Source organism: Apodemus sylvaticus, chromosome 1 (genome assembly GCF_947179515.1).
Source record: "Apodemus sylvaticus chromosome 1, mApoSyl1.1, whole genome shotgun sequence".
NCBI lineage: Eukaryota > Metazoa > Chordata > Mammalia > Rodentia > Muridae > Apodemus > Apodemus sylvaticus.
Genome location: NC_067472.1, coordinates 207,652,754 through 207,670,406, shown reverse-complemented (window position 1 = coordinate 207,670,406; position 17,653 = coordinate 207,652,754). Strand labels below are relative to the sequence as shown.

The following is a 17,653-nucleotide window of genomic DNA, read 5'->3' as shown; positions in this document are numbered from 1 at the left end:
CCACCCGGCAATACAGGGTCTTGTATAGCCCAGGCTGACCTTGATCTCCCCAAGTAATTGAAAAGAATCTTGAACTCCTGATTCTCTTGCTTCCACACCCGGAGTGCTGGGTCGATCGGCATACACACCACACCCCTACATGTTTTTGAGCCTTATGTCTCTGTGTGTCCATGTGAATTCATGTGTCCCATATACGATCAGCAACCCAAAGGAGACCAGAAGAGGGCACCATATCCCTGGAACTGGTGGTGTGAGCAGCCACTCGGGTGCAGGAACCAAACCTGGTCCTCCACAAGAGCAGTAAGCACTCTAAACCACTAAGCCATCTCTGAAGCCCCATGGATGTCTTTGGACAGAAAACTAAAACAAGATACTGCGTGGATGGTTGATAATATTGACCGTAGGCTGCCAGGGTTCCAATCCCAATCCCATATCTGCTGAACCAATGGTTTGGAGCATTTTCAAGAAAAGTCCACAATACAAAACTGGGTATACTGAGAACGGACAGCACTGGTTTCAGAGGCTGGGACTTCCAAATTACCTTCTAATTAAAAAAACAAACAAAACCTCCTTACAGTTATGTATGTGTGGGCATATGTGTGCCTGCACGTATGTAGTGGTTGGAGAATAACTTGTGGGCATCGGTTCTTTCCTTCTAAGACAGAGGGATTAGATTAGGGTCATGGAAGATGCCACCGCATCTACTGAGCCATCTTACCAGCCCCGCAGCGCTTAAAACAGGGCCCAGGACCCAGTGGGCATTCACCCGACATAGAATTCTTCTCTATTGGCTTGGTTCCAACCCACCACCATTATCCCCAAAATAAAACACTCAAAACCAACAGGGGCCGAAGGGGGCCTGAGTAGTTTGGAAAAAAAAAAAGGATCGACTTTAATTTACAAGAGTTCTAAATGTACAGAATTCTCCCTTAAAAAAATCGTTATACACAATAAATACAGTACAAAAAAAATCTTTATCTTACAGTACTAGCTTTGTCTCCGAGATTTCAAAACGTGGCGTGGTGGGCTGGAGGCAAGAAGAATGCAGGGAAGACTGCTTGGGAGAAGGAAGGAAGACCCCATGTCTTGTTTCTCTGAAGGGATGGGGGTGGTGGGAATCAATCAATCAATCAATCACTCTGTCTCGCGCGCGCACAGACACACACACACACACACACACACACACACACACACACACGATGACTCAGGCGAGTGCACACATATGAATGGGCTACAGGTACTTTGGGACACTGGCTTGAGTCCTTGCTTCCTAATTTTCCAGGTTCCGTAGGCAACACGACTGAGAGTCGAGTCTCTCAGAAAGTCTCTCCCAGCTCCGAGCGCCCCGACAGTGATCCATTTAGACAGGACAGGACCTTGTATTCCGATGTTACCAGTGTGTCAACCTCGTAGCCTAGTCCTGGGCAATACTCTCGGATCCCCTGGCCTGGCCTGTGCCAGGGGACATTGTACATTATAGCCCACCTTTCCCGAGAAAACCCACGCCCCATCCCAAATCTCTAGCCAATGTGGAAGCAGGAAGGTGGGGAGGCCTTTGTGACTCAAATAACTTAGGCAAGAATTGTCAGGGGAACTGGGTTAGCGCCCCTTAGAGGTGGAGGTCGGCTGTCAGGCTGCTCTCCCGGAAGTGGGGTTGGGGGCACCCGATGAGGGCTGCAGGGGCAGCCCAGTGTTATCTGTTCAACGTCCTGGCACCGAGGCCCCCATTGTGACTAGAGGGTGGGAAGGCATCAGGCCTGTGCAGGGGCGCTGGGGATGTGGGGGTGCCAGGCGTGGGCCCTGTATGGGGGTACGGGCCTGCAGGTGTCCGGCCGGGGGCCTGTTGCAAGTTAAGGATGCTGTCGATGGCACTCTGCAAATGCTCAGTAAGTGTATCATCCTGCGGGCTGTCACTAGAGAAACTGGCCTGGTCCACGTCCGGGGACTCGGACTTGCGTCGTTTGGCTGGGGGTAGCACGGGTGCTTCCCAACTGGGTTCAGTGGGGCCCTGGCTGGTAGTGGAGGCTGGGGTCTCTGGGGGCGGTGGCCCGCCCTTCAGAACCCGCTGATATAGTTCGTCTTCCACCGCTGCCAGCTCCCGAATCAGTCCGCTGGTGGCTTCGTCTACCTTAGCAGGCAGTGGGGTGGGGCTGCCCGCACCCCGCGGCCGTCCCTGTGCACCCTCAGTGGCACCAGGATCGCCCATGTTTTCTCGGTAGGTCTTGCGCAATGGTAGACGTGGGCAGGACGCAGGCACTGTGGGTTTGCGTACTGCGGGTGGGGGATGGTCCAGAGTGCCATTCACCTGTGCCTGGGTGGCGGGTGGGAGTGGGGGCGGAGCTGGGTGTGGTGGAGGCCCCGCCCCTTTTGCAGGTGTTGGAGCAGGCAAGGGCTGGTGCACAGGATCCAGGGCAGTGTTGTGCACCACCTTGCTGAGCCCCGCCTCCTGCTTGATCTTGAGTTTGAGGCCAATGCGACTCCGGGCCTCATAGGTCTTGATGGGTGGCCGGTTTCGGGAGGGCATGGGGCCGTCCTCATCTGTGTCCAGGGATGAGGCAACAGAGGACGAGGACGAGGATGAGGACGTTGATGACAAGGATGACGATGCCCGGGCCCAGGTCACTGAGGGTGAGCCACCAGCCCCACCGTGCCGGATCACTAGCTTGGTGGGAAGATGAGGAGGGGGCTGGGCAGATGTTCCAGATGTAGAGGATGAAGACGATGGGCCATGGCTGGGGAGCCGGTGACCCTCGGAAGACGCTGGGGCAGGGAGGCCAAGGGAGCGGGAGGAAGACACGTACTCATCTGTAGAGTTGGGACAAAGAAAACCCATGGGGTCATTCTCTAAGGTGACTGAGTTGCCTGTACACCAGCATCTTAGCTTCTGGTCCAGGCTGAGTCTAGACCAGTAGTTCTCAACCTGTGGCTTGCAATCCCTGGGTGGGGGTGGGAGGGTGGAGGGGGGTGGGGGAGAGGGGGAGTAGGGTAGGGATGGGAGGTGGTTGGGGGGGCGGGGGGAAGGTTGAGCAGCCCTTTCATAGGGGTTGAACCTCAAATATCACATATATCGTATATTTGCATTATAATACATAATGGTGGCAAGATTACAGTTATGAAGTAGCAAGGAAAATAATCTTATGGTTGGGAGTCAGGAACTGTATCAGAGGATGCTGGCTGCATTAGGAAGGCTGAGAATCACTGATCTGGACCAAGCTGACCCTTGAGTCACTCACTCACTGGTGCAGGCTCCTGTTGCCAACAGCCCCCAAGCCCTCCCTAAGGCTTCACTGCCCAACCAAGGTCACATGTGTGTGAAATGAACAATAAGAATTTAAAACAAAAAGTGCGGGTCCCTATGGGGCTAGAGAGAGGGCTCAGCGGTTAAGAGCACTGGCTGTTTGTTCTTCCAGAGGTCCTGAGTTCAAATCCCAGCAACCACATGGTGGCTCACAACCATCTGTAATGGGATCCGACGCCCTCTTCTGGTGTGTCTGAAGACAGCTACAGTGTACTCATGTATACAATAAATAAATGTTAAAGCAGGGCAGTGGTGGTGCACGCCTGTAACCCCAGCACTCTGGGAGGCAGAGGCAGGTGGATTTCTGAGTTGGAGGCCAGCCTGGTCTACAGAGTGAGTTTTAAGAGAGCCAAGGCTACACAAAGAAACCCTGTCTCAAAAAAACCAAATCCAAAAAACCAAAAAAATAAAAAAATAAAAAAATATAAAAAAGAGTCGGGCAGTGGTGACGCATGCCTTTAATTCCAGTACTTGGGAGGCAGAGGCAGGTAAAATTCTGAGTTCAAGGCCAGCCTGGTCTACAGAGTGAGTTCCAGGACAGCCAGGGCTACACAGAGAAACCCTATCTCCAAAAAAAGCAAAAAACACAAAACAAAACGAAAAAAGTACAGTCCTAAGCAGAGCGCAGTGGCCTACATCTGTTATCCGGGCTTCTCAGGAGTCAGATGGGGAGGGTGTGGAGTACAAAAGCCAGCCTGGGCACTTAGTGAGACCCTGTTTTTAGAAAAAGGAAGCTTAAAACAAACAAAACAGGGAGGGGCTGGGGGCGTGGCTCAGTGGTAGAGCCCCTGCCTAGAATCCCCCAGTGAGGGGCTGGGGGCGTGGCTCAGTGGTAGAGCCCCTGCCTAGAATCCCCCAGTGAGGGGCTGGGGGTGTGGCTCAGTGGTAGAGCCCCGCCTAGAATCCCCCAGTGAGGGGCTGGGGGCGTGGCTCAGTGGTAGAGCCCCGCCTAGAATCCCCCAGTGAGGGGCTGGGGGCGAGGCTCAGTGGTGGAGCCCCGCCTAGAATCCCCCAGTGAGGGGCTGGGGGCGTGGCTCAGTGGTAGAGCCCCTGCCTAGAATCCCCCAGTGAGGGGCTGGGGGTGTGGCTCAGTGGTAGAGCCCCGCCTAGAATCCCCCAGTGAGGGGCTGGGGGCGTGGCTCAGTGGTAGAGCCCCGCCTAGAATCCCCCAGTGAGGGGCTGGGGGCGTGGCTCAGTGGTGGAGCCCCGCCTAGAATCCCCCAGTGAGGGGCTGGGGGCGTGGCGCCACAGTACAGCCATAGCCTAGCTTGAGTTTAAACACTAGCATCTCAAAACCAAGTGCTCCCAGGTTCTTTCCTTGTTTTCTGATGTGCCAGGCATGCGCTCCCTGTGAGGCATGCGCATAACCCCGGTAGGTTGTTTATAGCTTCAACTTATTCCTATGTGGCCTATCAGACTTGTTACAGAAATTCTTATGTGTGAACACAGGGTCCTGCCTAGAGCCACTAGGTACACACACATCACCTTCCTAATGACAGAAAGCTCTAGAGTATACCCCGAGGGATCCAGGAAGATGATACACTAGTGTCTGGATTCCTGGGGTACTTGAGAAGCCGGGGCTGGGCAGTGACTGCATGCTTTCCTTGAAGAAAGGGTAAGGCTTGCAGGAGGCTTAAAGTACAAGACCTAAGGGGAACGGCTCGTTCTTCAGAGCGATAGAAGCACAGAATAGGCACGGAGGTGTGGCAGAGACCTTGTTTGTGCCTCTTCTCTCTCACTTTCCCATGGGCTGAGGCTGGCAGGAAAGCCCTTTATTCTAGGAGGCAGGATGGAAACTCACAGGGAGCAAAGGACATGGGGGGGGGGGGGGAGTGGGGGGCAGCGCGGGGCTCTCCCGCCCCCTGGTGGCGAAGAAGGGTAAAGCCACTCAACACAATCCTTGAGTTTTTGTAGACCAGGCTGGACTCACTCTCAGAGATCATTGTGCCTCTGCCTCCCCTGTGCACCATCACGTCAGGTTGTTTGCTGAAAATCTTAGCACCAGGTAGGTAGAGGGGACCTCACCCCCCCCTCCCCTCTCACCAGGCTTCTCCTTAGCAAGCTGCTTATCCAAGGCAAGGGTGGTCTTCTCCTCTTGAATGAACATTCGGTCGATCATAACCATCTCCGCGGAAGGACTGACTCTCTGCGGTGGGTTGACATAAAGGACATATGAAAGGCAAGCGGGGAGGAGAGGCTCCTGGCAGGAGGCGGCCAGGCTCAGAACATCTGCCTCGTATCCATCTTCCCTCCCAGCTAAGAGACCCCGCCCCATCCCACCCCTCACAAGAACAGTTCACAGCAGCGGGGAGACCCCAGAAGCTCGAGAATCCTACCCTGGACTCTTCCAGAAGCAAAAGCCGATATTTATTGAGCATGGCCTGGGTGCGTTTGAGCAGCTGCGTAGAGACAGTCTCAAATTCTTCATCCACTGGAGGAAGAAAAGCCACACAGGGGTGGGGATGGGGGAGGAGGGGATGGGGATGGGGTAGAGGATGAGTAGGTGACAAAGGGCACTTGTGGCCAATTGCGGACAAGCGCACAATGCTCAACCCATTCCGCAAATCCCGAGGGCCGCTGGCTGAGCTGAGGGCACGTGGGGACGCAGCGGGAGAGCAGGGGGGAAGCCTCACCTTTATGGTAGTCGCTGGGGGAGGGGAGGGCGCCTTGGTAGACATGGTAGGGCAGGAGGCGATGGAGGGCGTCCTCAAAGGAGGGGAAGGCTGTCTTGTAATCGGGGTGCAGGACTGAGCCCTGATGCTTGTGCAGATGCTCCAGGAAGCTGTGGGTGGGGTCAGAGCACAGATACAGAGCTGGGGGTGAGGGCCTGGGACACGGATCCTGCACCTCAGCCCCGAGCTATAAACTTAACCCTGCAAGGGCGAGTGGCGCCCAGCCCGGCTCAGGGCTTCCCTGGCCATGGGCCAAAGTTAACAGGTAACAGAAAGGAAAGGGAGGGGACACCGCTCCTGCTTAGAGGATCCAAAGGAGAAAGGGAGGGGTCGGCAGTGAGGTGGGAACCTTAAGGGCCATGCTATTCTGCCTCCTGCCACCAGGGGGCAGGACCTCTCCGCGGCCTCTGGTCTAAGAAAGTGAGTAGGGATAGGGCTGCCTAGGAGTGGGTTAGGCAGTAAAGGCCTACTCATGTTCTCCTTGTGGTTTTCTATGCACACCCACTACAGTAGGCTCGGTTCCCCTACTCCATGACCATCACACGAGCCTACTAGACCAGCCCTCTGGCACCTCGGTGCAGATTTCCTACACTTGATCTTAGCCAAAAGGCCGAGAAGTGATGCAGATTTCCTGATAATGGTTTTGTTTTGTCTTTCTCAGAACCACATAGCGAGTGCTTAGCAAACACTTTGGTGGGAGAAGAACAGGAAACACCTTTGATTCCTCCAAAACAGCTCCGAGGCCTGCCCTCCGCAGCAGGCAGCATCCTGCCTCCTACTCAGTGTACTGAGGCCCGTAAATATCCTTGCTCATCTCCCCTGGCCTTCAAACCTGTCTGCACTGAACTCACACTGCCTGCCTGGACACGCCTGAAATCTAGTCACACATTACCTTCTACCCGGCCCATCCCCACCCCTGACAAGCTGAAGAAAGTGACCCTGACGGCGAACTGTACATGGAACCCGGGGTGAGGGTGGGGGTAGGGGACTGAAATGTCCCCTACTGACTGCACATCTATCTTGCCCGTGGCGGAAGGGAAAGTGCGATCGAGACGGAATCCACACGCGACTTTGTGGGGCGGTGGGGGCGGGGCAGGCAGCTGTCACTCACCAGGCTTCCTTGCTGGGTTGCAGTAGGGGCTGCTTCTTCAGGCTACACAACTTGCTGTCATACTGCGGAGGGAGGAAAAGATCAGCGACAGGTGTTGCTAGGAAGAAGAAGCCTCCTTTGCCTCCTCAGACAACGCCCTCCCTCTAGCCAAGGACACAGATGGTAAAGGAAGGTGGCCCCGGCTACGGCATCCCTGTCCATCCACAAACCTGGCGGGAATGCCAGGTGTGTATCAGACGCCTGCATCCTGGTTAGCCCTAACTGTCAACTTCACATTGCCCAGAGCCCCCGACAGGAGAAGCCTTAACTGATGTCTGGCCTTTTGAAGCTTATCTTGATTAAGGGCGCAGCTTTTCGTGGGCAGCGCCATTCCTAGACAAGGCTGTCCTAACCTCTTTAAGAACGCTAGTGATGGAGCCGGTGAGCACGCCCCCGCGGTCTCTCCTTCCGTCCCTGTCCTGGCTTCCCTAACTGACAAACTGCAAGCGTAAACTAAATAAATCCTTCCCTCCCCTAAGCTTTCTTAGGTTACAATTCTTTTGTTGTTGTTGTTGAGACAGTTTCTCTGTGTAGCCCTGGCTGTCCTGGAACTCCACTCTGTAGACCAGGCTGGCCTCGAACTCGGAGATCCACCTGCCTCTGCCTTTGGAGCGCTGGGATTAAAGGCATGCGCCACCCCCGCCCGGTTGGCTACAGTCTTATTATCATAGCAAAGGATAGCAAACAGGGCAGCCTGTAAACCCAGCACTCGGGAGGCACAGGTGGGCACAAGGACAGCCTCGGAGACAGAGACATCCTCACCACCCCACCTCAAACACCAAGGATGAAAGAGGCGGACGAACATCTATGAGTTCAAGGCCAGCCTAGCTTGCTTAGTGAATCCAGGCCAGTTAGGGCTGCAAAGATCCTGCCTCAGAGAGGGAGGAAAGAAAGAAAATTTTAAAATGAGGGGAGAGAGGGAGGGGAGGGACGGAGGACACATGAAAACAAATCTGCTTGGGACATGGGGCCTAGGCTGCGGGCGAAGGCCATTAACAAGTAGGTCCGAGCCCTTAGGACGCCCACCGGTGTCTACTCTGTGCCAGCCTAGGGTGGTTCTCATCTGTTGGCCTTTGAATTTCACCACGATCAATAGCTTTCCTTGTCTCCTCTCTACCTCTAGTGAGCCTAGTGTTGATATCCTTAGTTTGTGATAACTGGTCAGTCCAAACTTCTTTACTATGCAAAGGGTCAAATCCAGGGGTTTGTGCAAGGCCCTCTACCCCTGGGCCACGCCCCCAGCCCCCTCCCTGGGGGATTCTAGGCGGGGCTCTACCACTAAGCTACGCCCCCAGCCCCTTACTGGGGACTCTACCACTGAGCCACGCCCCCAGCCCCTCACTGGGGGGTTCTAGGCGGGGCTTTACCATTAAGCCACACCCCCAGTCCCTCACTGGGGGGATTCTAGGCGGGGTCTCTACCACTGAGCCCCGCCCCCAGCCCCACACTGGGGGATTCTAGGCAGGGCTCTACCACTGAGCCACGCCCCCAGCCCCTCACTGGGGGATTCTAGGCGGGGCTCTACCACTGAGCCACGCCCCCAGCCCCTCACTGGGGGATTCTAGGCGGGGCTCTACCACTATTCCACGGTTCTATACTACATTTAAACTGCTGTATTGGCGGTTCACCCCTGACCGTACAGAGGTCCACACACCCCTGCTCCTAGCTATCTCTTCTCACCATCTTGGCTGCCCCTGCCCCGTGTCCTATCCTTATCTCTCCTGCCAGCTCACTCTTCGATCCCCAGTTGCTCTGAGGTTCCTTACTTACCTGCATCGCTGGGGGCTTCCCTGTCCCAGCCACAGTCACTTTGGCCACACTCAGGGTTGGAAGGTTGCTGGGAAAAGCTTTGTTTTCGGCAGGAAGTAGAGGAGGGAGGCCTGGGGTGGGGCGAGGAAAGGAGAGCTCCTGGGGTCACCAGCACAAAGGCTTTTCCACTGTGAGCCCCCTTCCCGCCCCGCAGCAGCTCTCCTGACAGTGCCTCATTCCTGAGGCCTGGGCAGCCCCACCCTCCTTCCTCTACCTATCGGTACCCGGAGGGACCCTACCTGTGGAGGCCATAGGAGTGGAGGCTGGGGCATGGGTAGAGGCGGCAGGAGTCCCAGCTGGTGCCTGTCCACTGACTAGCACAGAGGCAGTAGGACTGGTGAGGGTCCCCAGGGTGGTGGATGTCTGTGGGGTGGCGGGAGTACCCCCAGCCTTATTCTGGAGAATAATCCCCGATGGCACCTGAGGAAGGTAGGTGGGTGAGGGTCGGGGCACGGGATCACAGTGGGGTGGCCAGATGCGCTGAGGAGGGGTGTGGACTCACATCAGGCAAGGCAGGGAAGGGCAAGGGGCCAGTTTCGAGGTGGGGGCGAGCGGGCTGGGGGGGGGGAGTCAGGTGTGCCTGCTGATGGTTACCTGATGGAATCGGTCCAGAAGTGCTTTAGGCTGGGGCAGCGCTGGGAAGGGGGCAGTTACCATCTGGAAGGTCCGAGGTGGTGGAGGGGGAGGAGCTGTGGGCTCAGGGACCATGTGGAGGGCTGGTGGCGGGGTAGGGGACTTATGGGGTCCCTGGCCTGGTGGGAACTGGAGCTGGAAGTCAGGGGGCGTGGGGACTGGCAACCTGGTAGAAGGCTCCGAGGAAGAGGCCACGGAGGAGGGGGTGGAGGCAGGAGGGAGGTGGGAGGCTGGGGGCAGTGGGCCCTCTGGAGGCTGGGATGGGGGTCGCAGAGGGGGCTGGGGTGGGCCTGGGGCCGTGGGGGCTGTGGTGCTGGCTGGTGGGGGGGCACCCAATTGGTTTTGGATGACAAAGATGCCAGGTAGAGTTGGGGGACCCTGGGGCGGAGGGCAAGGGTGCAGGGTGGGCTCGGAGGGTGGGCAGGTCAAGCTCTGGGGCTGGGACGGAGGGCGTGAGTGGGGTCTCGAGGGTGGGCGGGAAGGGGGCCTGGCAGGGTGTGGGGAGGGCATGTGGGGACTGTCTCCCAGGGGGGCCTGGTGAGGTAGTGATGGGGAGGAGGCGGGGCCGGGGGCTTTCAGCGGAGCAGCTGCAGGGATCTGTGTAGGAGACGGAGGTGGAGGCAAAGTCAGACTCTTATCATCCTTGGGTGCTTCCATTTTCCCAAGAAAAATCCGCCCCCCCCCAAAAAAAACCCCAGCCGCCCTTCACCCCGACTTCAATCATCCCATCTGGAGGCCCCATTCCCTGCTTATCCTAGCCCTGCCTGTGGCAGGATCCCAGCTCCTCACTTCACCCAGCGCCCCTGCAGCCTTACCCACACACACCTCTCTCCCCAAATGCCTCCCCCACCCTCCCCCACCCTCTGATCTTCCCTGTGAGGTCCCATGTGCGCCCCCATCCGGCAGACGAAGGCAAGCCCTACGGGGTGTGCGCGTTGGCGGCAGCAGCAGAGGCAGAGGAAGCAGTGATGGGGGGCGTTGGGGGGGCGGGGGGCACCACAAGCTGCTGAGCAGGAGACAAGGGGAACGTAGCACAGGGAGGGGCCCGCATGACATTACATAGACGCCACTCAGGACATGTGGCTGCTGGCCAGAGTGGGAGGTCTTGTGACCCAGAAGCAAGAGGAATGGCCGGCCGTGGGGAAATGGGTGTGTGGGGGATGGGTGTGTTGGGTGGATGTTCTGGGCACTGCAATTGGAACCTGGGCTCTCTTTCCGGTCTGTCTCAGTGTGCCCACGGCCCCAGCCACCTGTGTATACATGTGTGTATAGCAGTTCCAGACGGTGCCCAAGCCATCGGCAGTACCGCCCAGCCTGCACCTGTACCAGCACACTGTCCTTTTTCTTACGCAGGCCTCGATCACAGTCCTCAGCCACAGTCCTCCCCCTTGAAACTGTCATCTTTAAGTCATGACCTCTCAGCAGGTGCTGTGCAACCAGTTAGCGCCAGCTGTGCGCCCCAGCCTGGGCCATCATCTGGACAGTGACCCGCAGCATGGACCAGGCCAGCAGCACTGGCTGATGGGATGTCTCACGGCGTGGCGTGCCCTCACAGGTAAGTGGGCAGAACTGACAGTTGCAGAGGGAGAGGGGGTCTGCCACCAAGGAGAGGCACAGCGTGGCCTGAAGGTCCTCACAGGGCTCCAGCCCTGCTCACAGCCTCACAGAACTACCCCACCCACCGACGGGAAGCTGTGGGTAAGAGCTGAGGACAAGGGCTGGTAAGATGGCTCAGCAGATAAAGACGGGCTGCGGAGTCTGATGACCGGAGTCGATCCCCAGAGCCCATACGGTGCAAAGAGTGAACCAAGTCCCACAAGTTGTCCTCTAACTGCCATACACAGTCTGTGGCACGCACGTGCCCAGACACGTGTACAAGGGCACACATGAAGACCCAAGACCAGAAAGCCCGAGGACTCCCATTCTATGCCCACGGCTCTCAACCTCCCTAATGCCACAACTCTAAGACAGTTCCCCAGATAAAAATATCTTGTTGCTGCTTCATAACTGCAATTTTGCTACTGTTATGAATGTAAATATCTGATCTACGGGATATCAGAGATGCAACCCCTGTGAAACCTCCAGGAGGTCATGACCCACAGGTTGAGAGCCATCGCTGTACCGTGAGAGGTGATCTGCAGCGTAGCTTTACTGCCCGGACCGAGTCAGTCACCAGAGCATCTGACCTCTCAGACACTGAGCAACCCTTCCAAGCTCAGCACTGATCAACTTCTGGCAACTAAGAGGCAAAATACACCCATAGCAAACTAGAACAAGGCACCAGTCCCCATCCCCACAGCGCCGCCAGCTCCGAGCAGAGAGTACATTAACAGCTCTGGGCTTGCCAATGGAACAAAAGGGACTGTCCCTGAAAGTCCTGCACAAGGCGACCTGTTCTGGGGGACTCTCAAAGCTTCACTTCCTTGGGAATGTGCTTTAGTTGGTAGCCTGTCTGTCTACGATGCACCGAGACTTGGGTTAGATCGGCAGCACTCCATCAGCCCAGCACAGTGGTTCCAGGGCACAGTGGCACTTGGGAGCCTGGGACAGGAGGATTAAGAAAGAGTTCAAGGTCACCCTCAGCTAAACAAAAGAAACTTTTATCTTAGTTGTTGCTTCTCCAGGACTATGCAACATGCAACACAGAAAATTTGGAAGGGGTGTAGGGATGTGGTAGGAGAGTGACGAGCAGAAGTATCTGAGAACCAGAGTCTACAAAGCAGAGCAGGGCGGGGCGGGGCGGGGCGGGGCGGGGCGGGGCGGGGCGGGGCGGGGATGTCGTCCAGAGGCCCTTTAAGGATTTTTTGTTTTGCCTGCCTGTAGGTCTAGCCCACAGAGGCCAGAAGAGGGCACTGGATCTCTTGGAACTGGAGTAATGACTGCTGTGAGTTCCCTTTAGGGATATTTTTTGGTTGGTTTACTCAACCTTGCCACAAATATGCGTCACCCTTTTGTTCCTTTCCTTTCCTTTGTTTTTGCTTTTATCGAGACAGGGTTTCTCTGTATAGCTTTGGCTGTCCTGGAACTCACGCTGTAGACCACAATGGTCTTGAACTCAGAAATCCACCTGCTTCCATCTCCTGAGTGACAGAGTTAAAGGTGTGCGCCACCACTGCCCGGCTTAATTTCCCCCCAAAGAATAAAGGGGGACTGGAGAGATGGCTCAGCAGTGCTTGCTATTCTTTCAGAGGACTCAGACTTGGTCCAGCACCCAAACCCGGCAGTTCCCAACCATCTCTAACATCTCGACATCTCTAATATCCTTAGCAAACTCATTCAAGGGTACAAACCTGCACTGATATCAATAAAAGCAACAGAATTATTTATAAAAACAGAAGAGGGTCTGAGGTGGTAACTCAGTGGAAGAGTGTGTGCTTAGATGTGCATGCCCTGGGGGGAAATGGAGAGGAAAACAGGGTTAGAGATAACAAAGAGGAAACGCAAGGCCTGCCTGGGCTACGGAGTGGGTTTACAGGAGTGGGTTTACAGTTAGCCTAGGCAAACGGGAGATACTGTCTCAGAATAAATAAAAAAGGCTGGAGAGATGGCTCAGCAGTTAAGAGCCCTGGGTGCTCTCCCAGAGGACCCCACTTCAGGTCTCAGCACCCACACGGAGGACAACCCTTCTTTACTCCAGTTCCAGGGGATTGGATTGTATATTCTGAACCTGCTGGGCACCAGGCACCAGGTTATGTACGTGACTTAGAGACACGCATGTGGGCAAATATCTATATATATAAAAATAAATAAATCTTGAGAATGAAACAAAGGAAGGAAGGAAGACAGACAGACAACCCCACCCTTGCTCACAGGGATATCCACTGTGGTCTTATTTACAAATAAGAATATAAAACCCACAGTATAATCCAGAGTAAGAGAGCAAATTTGTGTTCTGATGCCCAAGAAAAGTCCAGTTCTTTCCACTACCCTAGATGCTTTTCCAGGGAATGACCACAAGGGGGCGTGAAAGACCTATATAAAACAAGACTGGCTGAGCAAGCCTTTAAACTAGTTTCTAAACGTTGGGTTGATGTTTTAGCCTGTCCACAAGCCTACAGACCCACGTTCAAATCTTGGGATCTACACTGCGGGGTGGGGGGAGGGGGGAGAAGAGGGGGGAGAGAGAACAGACTCTTAACCTTCACAGGTGCACAGGCTCTCTACAGAATTACGGACACATGAAATAAATTTAAAACATATCAACTGGAGTGCAAAACAATGAAGCAGCAGTCCTCTGTACGCACTAAATTTGCTAGCTTTGCTAACAGTACAATGTGGATTTTTTTTGTTTGCTTGTTTTTGAGATGGCTCGCACAGTATAACTAGCCTCTCACTTGTAGTAATCCTTTTGCCACAGCCTCAGAAGCACTTCAATTCTAGACGTATTGTATCTGGCTGACACAATAGTTAAAGGAAGAGGAAACTTCCCCCAGGGCTATAACGCTGCACTAAAATCATATGGGCAAGAGGTAACACGTACGACCTTGGATCAAAGGATACAAGCGGGGGGGGGGGGGGGGGGGGGGAGAGTTCATATTCTTTAAAAAGGCAAACATTAAAGGATGATAGAAAGGCAGAGGCAGGCAGATCAATAAACCCCAGGCCAGCCTGGTCTACAGATCAAGTTCCTAAACAGCCAGGGCTAGCCAGGGAGACCCTGTGTGGCACAGGGAGAAGATAGAGTGGCTGGCGAGGTGGCGAGGTGTTTTTACGAGCACTGGCTGCTCTTCCAGAGAACTAAGGTTTGATCTTGGTACCCACACAACAGCTCACACCTGTCTGTAGTGCCAGGGAGTCTGACACTGGTCTCTGTGGTCACCAGGAATAAGTGGTGGACACACACACATGCAGGCAAAAACACCCATACACATAAGAAAAATTTCACCATGAGTTTCTAAAACACCCCGCCCTTGCCACCTACCTATATTTAATCCCCACCCCAGGATTAGTTTTTGCGACCAGTGATCATATGTCATTTCTGAGACTATGCCATGAGCAGGATTCAACTCCCACCCAGAGCTGGTTCTCACTGCTCATGTGTTATGTGGAAGCCAACCATGGCTTGCTGTGACCTGTCCCTTCAGACGCCCACACAGGCTGAGCTGGGAGACAGGTTCACCAACCTCAACAAGCCTTTACAGGACTGCAGCTTTGCCCAATACCTTCCTTATTTCTTGATTTGAGACAAGACTCTCATGTAGCCCAGGCTGGCCTGGAACTCACTATATAGACCAGGTTGGTCTTGAACTCAGAACCCTGTCTGTCTCTGTCTTCTAGGTGCTGGGATTCAAGGCTCGAGCCATGACTGCTAAGTCTCAGGGCCCGCAGGCTAAACTGGAACTCACTCTGAAGTCCAGGATGACCTTGAACCCCAAGTCTTCCAGCCTTTGAGTCCCAAGGGGACAGGCAGGTTTGCAGGTATGAACCACCACAGTCAGCTACCTGGCTCCTTTTGGTTAAGAGCTGTCTTGGTGTTGGTCAGGCCTGGTATAAGAACATCGCATATAAAAACTAGCAAGAAAGCTGAGCGGTGGTGGTGTACTCCTTTGATCCCAGTTCTCAGGAGGCAGCAGCAGGTAGAACAGTTTGAGGTCAGCCTGGTCTACAGAGTAAGTTCCAGGAGAGCGAGGGCTACACAGAGAAACCCTGTCTCAGGGGAGGACAAAGAAAGAAAAGAGAACCCTCCCGCAGATATGTGAGTTTATGCACTGCCCTATCCCTACAACGACGCTGAATCAGTAGCACCCTCACCTGGTGGTGAGGAAACTGGTGCAGAGAGACAAGATGCACAGAAGCTAGCAGATGCCAGAGCGCTCACTCCTCAACCATGGCTTGTCCTCTACATGCACTGCAGCTAAGGACAGTCATGGGTTGTGGCCAGCATTTATAAAGTACAGAAGGACAGAGCTGGGCATCTGGCTCAGTGGTTAAGAGCACTGCTGCTTCCCCGGCACCCACCATCAGGTGGGTCACAACAGTCTGTGACGCCAGCTCTGGGGATCCAACCCCTCAGACCCAAGTGCACAGACCCACACGGAGTTACACCTACGGCAGACACAAGCAAACTCCTAAGATTTTAGACATGTTCAAGTTTCCATGACAGGCAATCTATATGTAAAATCATGGCTGTCTAAGGGCCAAGCCCACCCCGCGTTTGCCATCCATACCCTCCCCACTATATGATCTGAAGGCTCACTATCCTCACATCTAAAGAGTGTCTACAAATCAAGAAATGGACCAGGAACCCACACTGGAAAATGGCAAAGGCTAGAGACAGCTTCATAGAACAAACAGTTCTTAAATGTATAAAAAATTTGCCTCATTTCATTAATAATAAGATGAAATACAACTTAAAAAATCAATATAAGGCACTTTTTTTTTTTTTAAACAACTAGCTGACCACTTCAATACTAGCAAGGCTGGAAGAAGGCAGGAGCAAACCGCACTGCTGACAAGGTAAACAGTCCACAGAGGGCAGCCTGGAGAGGGCATTACAGTAGAAAGCCAGACATCTTTTAGAGTCACAGAAAATTCAGTTTACAGAACTTATTCTAAGTTATGTGTGGTAGAATACACTTGTGAGCCCAGCAACTCAGAACAGTGATAAAGGCTTAGCTGGTCAACTTAGCAAGTTAACGCTGTCTCAAAAGGAAAATGTTCAATGGGCTTATGATAGATCTCAGTAGGAGAAGCTTGCCTAGCACCTACCAGGGACTGGGGGTGTGGCTCAGTGGTAGAGCCCCCGCCTAGAACCCCCCAGTGAGGGGTTGGGGGCGTGGCTCAGTGGTAGAGTCCCCGCCTAGAACCCCCCAGTGAGGGGCTGGGGGCGTGGCTCAGTGGTAGAGCCCCTGCCTAGAATCCCCCAGTGAGGGGCTGGGGGCGTGGCTCAGTGGTAGAGCCCCTGCCTAGAATCCCCCAGTGAGGGGCTGGGGGCGTGGCTCAGTGGCAGAATGCCTACTTAACATGCACAAAACTCTCAGTTCAAACCTCAGACCAGGCCGGGTAGTGGTGTTGCATGCCTGTAATCCCAGCACTCTGGGAGGCAGAGGCAGGCGGATTTCTGAGTTCGAGGACAGCCAGTGCTATACAGAGAAACCCTGTCTCGAAAAAACCAAATCCAAAAAAACCAAAAAAACCTCCAAAAAACACAAAAAAACAAAACCTCAGACCACAAAATAATTTATGCTGCAAAAGGCCACACAAAGCTGTTATCCATGGCCTTTTTATAACAAGGAAAACCAGGAGTGACTTTAGAAGCCCATCGACTTGCAAAAAATTACATACCCACACAACGGTCTACTACCCAGTCATGTGAAACAATAAAAAGCAACCACTGAGGTCAAGTTTAAACAACAGACACAAGGTCACACACACAGCATTCCACCGCACTTTGTAAAGCAGGAAGACAGAGCATTCAAGTGGTCATGGTCATGCCAATGTTGAAAAGGAAACGCAAGAGCCCTGTTCAGGAGAAGCTGAGGATTTCAGTATGGTTCTGGTTGTTGTAGAGACTGGGTCTCATGTAGCCCAGGCTGGCTTCAAACTCCCTATGTAGCCCAGGATGACCCTGATATTGTGATCTTATCCCCCACACACACCACCACCACCCTGAGTACTGGTTACAGACAGGTGCCATCAGGTGTGACTTCAGTATGTTTTGAGATGTAAAGGAATTGTTTCACCCAGTACAGGTAGGTCACTCCCCATCCCTTTGTGGCTTAATGTGCTTGTCTGGAGCTGGACTCTCCCTGATCGCGAATGTGCACTGTGGCTAGGAGACATTCAGGGGACATGAGCACGAAGAACAGAGGACAGCGTGTTTCCCAAGGCAGCAGGGCAGAGGCAGGCGAGGCAGAGCGAGCGGGGAGCTGCACAGGGAGGCCAGGCTGCCACGGTGCATCTACCTGGGGAGTCGGAGCTGGGGAAGCCCGGCTGTCGGGGGTCTGAGCGCCGAGGCCAGCTCCTTTGGTGCCGGGCGTGGCCAGGGCTGGGTCTTGGGCAGGAGGCGGGGCGCTGACTATGACGGAGGCAGGCACCGAGAGGTGGGGACCCTCTGTAGAGAGGGGCTGCTGGCTCCTCTCCTGCAAGGGG

At 54.4% G+C, this 17,653-nt stretch overlaps 1 protein-coding gene across 5 annotated transcripts in view; it reads right to left on the bottom strand.

Moving 5' to 3' along the window:
- Window positions 1-864: 864 nt before the first annotated feature.
- Bicra (BRD4 interacting chromatin remodeling complex associated protein) overlaps window positions 865-17,653 on the bottom strand; it is a 76,116-nt gene continuing 59,327 nt past the window's right edge. For 4 of the 5 annotated variants that reach the window (XM_052172219.1, XM_052172218.1, XM_052172221.1 and 1 more), the window contains 9 exons: window positions 17,467-17,643; window positions 9,524-10,159; window positions 9,169-9,349; window positions 8,891-9,000; window positions 7,082-7,143; window positions 5,932-6,080; window positions 5,635-5,729; window positions 5,342-5,444; window positions 865-2,805 (listed from right to left, as the gene is read on the bottom strand). In XM_052172219.1, the coding sequence (XP_052028179.1) occupies window positions 1,694-2,805; window positions 5,342-5,444; window positions 5,635-5,729; window positions 5,932-6,080; window positions 7,082-7,143; window positions 8,891-9,000; window positions 9,169-9,349; window positions 9,524-10,159; window positions 17,467-17,643 (2,625 nt within the window). In that variant the 3' untranslated portion in view covers window positions 865-1,693. The remainder of the gene's footprint in view (window positions 2,806-5,341; window positions 5,445-5,634; window positions 5,730-5,931; window positions 6,081-7,081; window positions 7,144-8,890; window positions 9,001-9,168; window positions 9,350-9,523; window positions 10,160-17,466; window positions 17,644-17,653) is intronic. The other variant, XM_052172222.1, reaches the window with a different exon arrangement.